Source organism: Sprattus sprattus, assembly GCF_963457725.1.
Source record: "Sprattus sprattus genome assembly, chromosome: 2".
NCBI lineage: Eukaryota > Metazoa > Chordata > Actinopteri > Clupeiformes > Clupeidae > Sprattus > Sprattus sprattus.
In genome coordinates, this window is record NC_137921.1 from 34,914,011 (window position 1) to 34,922,270 (window position 8,260).

General features: G+C 47.4%; 1 protein-coding gene across 1 annotated transcript; it reads left to right on the forward strand.

The window, feature by feature from the left end:
• The first annotated feature begins 56 nt into the window (after positions 1-56).
• Positions 57-4,610, forward strand: arrdc2 (arrestin domain containing 2). Its single transcript, XM_080832299.1, has 8 exons — positions 57-435; positions 939-1,008; positions 1,140-1,287; positions 1,384-1,486; positions 1,617-1,873; positions 2,383-2,545; positions 2,794-2,975; positions 3,181-4,610. The coding sequence occupies exons 1-8, from the start codon at positions 162-164 to the stop codon at positions 3,232-3,234; spliced, it is 1,251 nt and encodes a 416-aa protein (XP_080688425.1). The 5' UTR covers positions 57-161; the 3' UTR covers positions 3,235-4,610.
• Positions 4,611-8,260: the final 3,650 nt, after the last annotated feature.

The window sequence follows — 8,260 nt, forward strand, 5'->3', positions numbered from 1 at the left end:
GCACGTTAAATGACTTGGGTTCCAACCCGTTCCTGCAGTTTTGTTTTGCTCGCAGACAAGAGAGGGTCACTAGCAGATAACTTTCAGAAGACTTGACGACAGATCTCGCGTCAGGAAAATAACGAAGTGTCCTTCGAAGCAGTCGTTTGGGATTTTACAAGATGATTTTCGACAAAGTGAAAAAGTTCGACATCGTGTTTGACTCGCCTGAGATCGACTCGCCACCCGTGTTTAGCAGTGGCGATGTGGTCTCGGGAAAAGTTGTTCTGGAGCTCGGTGGAGAGAGCAAAATCGAGTCATTGAAGTTACATGCGGAAGGTTTTGCGAAAGTGCACTGGACAGAATCGCGAAGTGCTGGATCGAGCGCTGCCTACACCCAAAATTATAGCGATGAAGTGGAGTACCTTAACCGGAGAGAAGCGCTTCTGCAGGCAGGTCAGTCATTCACTAGTTCGGGGATAGTCTGGGCACTGTGCTCTGCGCTGACTAATCAGAAAAATAAACCTCGAACGATTCATAGTAGACGATGAACCAAACCATATATGAACATGTCATTTTTCAGCTATTTGGGTACCATTTCCTAGAGGGTTGTCGACTTTGTTTGCTGCACCGTAAAGTGTTTGAATGGATCAGACATCCTGAAAGTTTCCTTTGTGAACTTTTTTCTATTTGATGAAATGGCGTTTATTAACTTAAAGATACAGAGTTAGATTTGATTTGCAGTAGTTTCGGTTCTTTGTTTAGTTGTATGTGCAGTTGAGGCACTGGTGTTACAAGGTGCTTGTTTTCAACTGCCTGTGTGGGTGTGATGACATTGTGCCATATGAACGTGGAAATCGAACAACCAATTTGTGATGAAATAGAACTAGGCTGCTCTGCCCTAAATGAGTTTTATGACTGCCTGATGCTTAATGTGAAATGTCTCTCTGCCCCCTCAGATAATGGAGAACTGACTGTCCTTCCTGCCGGCAGACACGAATACCCCTTCAGTTTCCAGCTTCCAGAGGAGTGAGTTTCACTTTTAGTTATTCTAGCCCAAAGCTCTGAGTGTGCATTGGTTTTCCCCTCTGATTATTTACTGCACCCTGAGAGGAGAGGAGAGCAGACTCCTAACCCATTTCTCTCCTCTGCTTCTCCAGGACTCTGGTGACATCGTTCGAGGGCAAACATGGCAGCATCCGCTACTGGGTGAAGGTGAAGCTCCACAGGCCTTGGTGCACAGTCAGGAAGATCAAGAAGGAGTTCACCGTCATCGAGCCCATTGACATAAACACACCCACTCTGTTGGTAGGTTCACTATTCATGTTTTTTGCCCGGTTGATCAAGAGTTTGGTTAAGAAGTTACCAGAACAGTCATTTAAACAACTTTTCTCTTCCTTTAAGGCACCCCAAGCTGGAACCAAAGAAAAGAATGCACGTGTGTGGTACCGCAACTTTGGACAGGTGTGTGTAACCGCGAAGATCGACCGCAAGGGATACACACCAGGTACGTGATGCCAGAATCACTTCACTTGTTCCTCCTTTGGTTGAGTAAAGTATAGAAATCTGTCACCACAGTAAATGATCTCACCACAGACAGCTCTAGTAATGACTGGTTCCTGTACTCTCCCTCTTAGGTGAAGTGATCCCTGTGTTCGCTGAGTTTGACAACGCCACGTCCCGCTCCATCGTGCCCAAAGCCTACATCACGCAGACGCAGACGTTCATCGCGCGTGGCACCATGAAGCAGAAGCGGGCGGTGGTGGCCACGCTGAGCGGAGACCCCGTGGGCCCCAGTCGCCGGGAGACCTGGCACGGCCGCGCCATCAAGATCCCGCCCGTGGGGCCCTCCATCCTCCAGTGCCGCATCATCAAAGTGGAGTACACACTCAAGGTGAGCTCCTCACACAACACACACACACACACACACACACACACTCTCCTCTCTCTCTCTCTCACACACACACACACACACACACACACACACACACACTCTCTTCTCACACACACACACACACACACACACACACTCTCAAGGTGAGCTCCTCACACAACACACACACACACACACTCTCTGCTCTCTCTCACACACACACACACACACTCAAGTGAGCTCCTCACACAACATTTCACAGTCTCTCCTCTCACACACACACACACACACACACACTCTCTCCTCACACACACACACACACACACACACTCTCACTCTTTACTGCTCACAGCAAACCTGAGCTAGCATACTAAGTAGTACACTAACACCAAAAAGTGCTTTTGTTAATAGAATGCACTTATTTTACGTGACTCATGGGCCTCAGCACAGTCTGCTTGCTCCACTATTCCTATCTTTGGATGATGTCTGTGGTTGGAGGGAGTTCTAATGGGTGGTTCTGGTTCTGGCAGGTGTGTGTGGAGGTGCCCGGCACGTCTAAGCTCTGTCTGGAGCTGCCCCTGGTGATGGGCACCATCCCCCTTCACCCGTTTGGCAGCCGCACGTCCAGCGTGAGCAGCCAGTACAGTGTCAACCTGGAGTGGCTCCGCATGGCCATCGCCGAGCAGCCTGAGCGTGAGTATCTCTCTCTGTCTCCCCACCAACACACAAACCCACACACTCTATAGGATTTCAGGGATTGTTCACAGGAGCTAACATAGTTAGAGTCTGAAAAGTAACCAACTAGTAACGTAACTGCATAGGTCTGACAAGCTTCTGAATGCGCTGAGCTTGTGGTACTGATGCTGGAGGTAGTAGCCCTTGAGGTTTAATGCAGTCATGATGGATGCCTTACCCTGTGTGTCCCTGTCTGTCCTCCACAGCTCCTCCCGACTACAGCTCAGTGGTGACCAACGAGGAGGCCGTCCAGAACGCAGCTAACACCACCAACAGCAGCTGCTGCCCAGAGGAGGACCTCAGTGAGGACCTCAGTGGCATCCTGGGAAGACCCCTCATGGCCTATGTCCAGGAGTTTCGCTTCCGCCCGCCGCCTGTGTACTGCGAGGTAAGCTTTCCACACCACTTAACAGATCACTTTCATCTCCGTTAAACTCATCGAGCCTGGCTCTCTTTCTTGTTAGCATGTAAACTTTAAACGGTACTACGTTTAATTAATTTCCAAAAGTGGGATAAGGGAGACGAGACGTCTAATGGGTTGTGGGATAAGGGAGACGAGATGTCTAATGGGTTGTGTCGTTCTGTTTCTGCAGGTGGACCCAAACCCCCAGCCCTGCAACATGAGACCTCGCTGCATGACGTGTTGAACCGTGTGGCCGACTCAAGCATCACACCGCGATGATGACTGATGATTAAACCGAATCGGAGATTCTTCTCGACGAGCCTTCTGTCAGGAACTGGTACTTTGGTCCAGGAAGGTTCGGCGCTATTGCTGCGGCCGACGCGTTTGCGCACACGGCATGCAGCACCACCACCGGGGAGTCCTGGAGATAGGACCTGCTTGGAGGACTTGAAACAAATCCTCTCATAAAGAAAGAAAGAAAAAAAAACTAAAGGATGGAAAAAGATGTAACAACTTGAACTTTTTTGTTGTTGTTGTTGTTTCTGTCCTCTTGAGCAGTGGTCCGCCCCAGCCCACCCGAGGTGCGCACACACGCTTGTGTGTGGAGTAGGAGTCAGTCCACCGTTGGAGGTGGACTGTGTTTGATATTGCGTGGGGGCGGGGGAAACAGATGTTTAAGGTTTCACACGTGATGTATATTTTTATTGAAACCCTTGCTTCAGTGCCTGGTGCTGTAGTCAGGCGAATACGCCATTGGTGTTGTCAGTGTATGCCTGCCATGGTTTGAAGCCTGCCATCTGATCTTCCTCACCTTTACTTTTATCTCATCAACTTAGAGATGTCGAAATGTCTTTACATGTCTCTGAAATGCCTTCATGTGATATGCCCAAGAGATTGTCAGACTTTGAGTCAGAAAAGACTGGTCCCACCCTGCCTGTGAGTTATGTTGGAAGCAGAGGTGAACGAGGCTAACCAGTTAGCAGGTTTAGACATTTGCATAACCCTGTTGTAAGAAGGATAAAAACTTAAAAAAAAAAAAAGCCTATGCAAAAGGGAAAAGTGGTGAACGCTTTCAGGAAAAAGGAAATGAACTTAGCGACGTTGCATGTGAGTCGAAGTAGCAACATGCAGCGGCGTCGGTGAAAAATGAAAAAGCTTAGCACTGATCAGCCGAATGTGATTTTGAAACTGTCCAGCTTGTGCCACAGCTGTTGTGCATTTGTAAGCACAATGAAAGATGTGTACACCTGAAAGCAGAAGGTTCGATGCGGTGCACAAGCACCCTCTCACCCGGGCGATGCCTTACTGGGCAGATGGAGTCCGCGCCTTACACAGAGGGAGTGCGGGCGACTTGCGTGCCCCATCCGACCCACGTGCCTTTCTCGATGTTCTGAAGTGGTTTCTTACCGAGCCCACCGAGCCCAGGGATTGAGCTCTATGCTGCAGTAAGCTTTAAACTCAGTGATCATTCCAGAGGTCCAGAGAGGGCTTTCCTCACTCCCAAAGAATGGGGGGAGAATAATTCAGGTCACACACAAGGTGTTGTGCATGGCACTCTTCTAAAAGTGAATGTATTTTGTACCGAATGCTCTTATTTTATCATTATCATCATTTAAAATGTATTTTTTGATTGTTTTTGTTATTTCTTTTATAATAAAAAAAAAACATGATCTATTTTCCTTTGTTGTATTTTGTTTAAACACCATACATGCAGCTTCACCACATTGGATACATGCATGTTTGGCTGCAAATGGCTATCTTGCCCATCAAAGCTGGTTAAAGTAACTTCTCAGAGTGTAGTGTTTAGAGGAAGGACTGATTAAAAAAGCTGATTATGCTTCACATGGAACTATCATGTAAATGTATCTTAAACATGCAGCACTGTTTGCAAATCAGCAGCCAGTAATCGGTTTCGCTTTGCTCATAATTCTACCTCATTCCTCACTTATAATGACATTTTCATTTATCATGAACGTAAGCTTTCATAACGTCCTCACTTGCTTTCCTCTGGGAGTTCAGTTGGAATCTGCAGCTCTATGCTTGCTGATACAGAATGTTCCTTCGAGGGGCTTTCATGTGTGAAGCGGGATTGAGGGTGTTCATCTGCTGAGAAATAAGAAGCCTAAGGCATTCAGGGCCTTGCATAAAAATCGGCTAGAACAACCGAGCCATAATTGCTGCGGTAGACAACACACCGCAGTTAGCACAGACTGTGTTTGCTGCTATTCTTAGCATTTGTGAAGTAGTACACCATGTTTTTCAATACACAGCGCTTAAATAACTCTGTTTTCCTAGAGGTGGGACCAGAATGAGAACACATCCTTCTGGCTGTCTCTTCAGGGCTGTTTGATCAAAGGCTGGCCTCAGATTGAGCTGCTAGTCAGATGAGACGGGGGCGCCGGGCTTAAGTCATGAGGGGATTCCCTCAGTCCTGCAGCTTGTGCGCCAGCTGACCTGGGTACAAGGGTGAAACCAGGCTTTACGTGACAATAATAAACCCCCTCCCAGTGCATAATGTACTGTACTCTCAGTCATGTGCCTGCTGGATTTTTCAGTTTCACTTTGATGACTTCCCCACCCTTGGTACACACACGGGTCTGGATGTGCCTAGTCCGCCACTTATTAGGGGAAGTCTTAGACCTGAGGGCCTCTGTACTGCTGTCAATGTTCTGGGCTTTAAGCCTCAACGGCTGGAGTGGGAGCTATACTTCTTCCACAGTGTTGACCTGTGCCTACCTACTGGAACTAATCTGGAGTTGTAGATCTGTATTTCTGCCCCTGTTTGAGACTATTGACCTTTATGCTGCCCCTCTGTGGGGTAACAGACTTCTACTGTTGCGCCTGTCTGGGCTTAAGATCTCTACTGTTATCCCTGTCTGGGCCTGTGCTGTGGGTGTTACTACAGGGCAGATAGGCCTGTGCTGTGGGTGTTACTACAGGGCAGATAGGCCTGTGCTGTGGGTGTTACTACAGGGCAGATAGGCCTGTGCTGTGGGTGTTACTACAGGGCAGATAGGCCTGTGCTGTGGGTGTTATAGACAGAGAGGCCTGTGCTGTGGGTGTTATAGACAGAGAGGCCTGTGCTGTGGGTGTTATAGACAGAGAGGCCCAGTGCTGTAGTCTAGTTTTCTGTGGTGGGTATACTGTCTGTGATGGGTCGGTGCCACAGCTCCCCCCCTGCACCCCCCCGCGGCCCACAAGCCCTTCCCCAATAAATAAATATGTTAGAAAATAAAGATGTAAAATATATAGCTTACAATACACATGCTAATATTGACCACAATTTAAATGCATTTTATCCACCACACACTGTAAAAAAGGGGTGGGGATTAAAAGATTCATAAATATTTCAGCAGAAGGGATACATTTTTCAATTAATTGAAGCCTTTATTTCAAAAGCATGCAATAGTAGGCCTATGTATTACTATCTTACTGCATCTGGAAATTAAGTTTAATGGATGGACATTTACACCATGTGTTTCACTTAAATACAAACAAAACAGTAAACACCACAGAATATCAAGATTACTGACAATGGGGGCAGAGCTTATCACTTATTGTATCTGTGAGATTGCTAGCTTGAGCTAACCAAAACACCATATAGCTAGCCTGAGCTAACCAAAACACCGTAGCCAGCTCTGGAAATGAAGTTGAATGGATGGACATTTACCATGTGTTTCACTTAAATACAAACAAAACAGTAAACACCACAGAATATCAAGATTACTGACAATGGGGGCAGAGCTTATCACTTATTGTATCTGTGAGATTGCTAGCTTGAGCTAACCAAAACACCATATTGCTAGCCTGAGCTAACCAAAACACCGTAGCCAGCTAGGTCAATTACCTCGCATAAAATAAGCTAACCAATTACGTTATTCTCAAATAAAAAAACATCGATTATGTGTGTTTGTGAAGTGTAATACAAGTCCTTTATCAATCACTCACGTTATTGTCGTTTATGTTGTTATTTACCGCTACAGATTACACCTAACAAACGTGTTATTCAGTTGCTTTTAATGTTTAACAGCAGCGTTAAACGTGACACCCCATTAAAGTCAGGCAAAGTCGTTGTAGCTAAGTGAAAAAAGTAGAGGTCCTGGTAATAGCCAATCAAATAAATGGTGTTTTCAGTTCCTGCCTGGTTACTAAATCTTAGACGAATTCTAGAATATTGATTGGTTGTCAAACGATCGTTTTTTGAGTCAATCCATCGTCTACCCACAGTTTCTTCTAACTGATGAATGATGACTGATTGGATGGTTTCAGAGACTTTTGATACGTATCTTGGCCTAGGTTTTAGTGGATATACGCAAACCCACGAACGTTTTAGGTGGTAATACGGCGTATACCTGCGTATCACGTAGACTACAGCCCTGGAGAGGCCTGTGCTGTGGGTGTTATAGACAGAGAGGCCTGTGCTGTGGGTGTTACTACAGGGCAGAGAGGCCTGTGCTGTGGGTGTTAAAGACAGAGAGGCCTGTGCTGTGGGTGTTACTACAGGGCAGAGAGGCCTGTGCTGTGGGTGTTAAAGACAGAGAGGCCTGTGCTGTGGGTGTTACTACAGGGCAGATAGGCCTGTGCTGTGGGTGTTACTACAGGGCAGATAGGCCTGTGCTGTGGGTGTTACTACAGGGCAGATAGGCCTGTGCTGTGGGTGTTATAGACAGAGAGGCCTGTGCTGTGGGTGTTATAGACAGAGAGGCCTGTGCTGTGGGTGTTACTACAGGGCAGATAGGCCTGTGCTGTGGGTGTTTACTACAGGGCAGAGAGGCCTGTGCTGTGGGTGTTACTACAGGGCAGATATGCCTGTGCTGTGGGTGTTACTACAGGGCAGAGAGGCCTGTGCTGTGGGTGTTACTACAGGGCAGAGAGGCCTGTGCTGTGGGTGTTATAGACAGAGAGGCCTGTGCTGTGGGTGTTATAGACAGAGAGGCCTGTGCCGGGGGTGGTGAATGGACTCGGGTGATGAAAGGGGCTGTGTGGTTATAGACAGGGTGGTTGCCGACAGCTGTACAGGCCTGACTCGGATGTGGGCTGAATCTGTTTGCTAATCCCCACCACACCCACCTAATGTGATGTCCTCAGGCAACTAAGACAGAGGGAACAGCAGAGAGAGAGAGAGAGAGAGAGAGAGGGTGAAACAGAGAGAGGGAGAAACAGAGAGAGGGAGAGAGAGAGAGAGAGAGAGAGAGGGTGAAACAGAGAGAGGGAGAAACAGAGAGAGAGAGAGAGAGTGTGAGAGAGAGAGAAAGCAAGAGCGAGAAAGA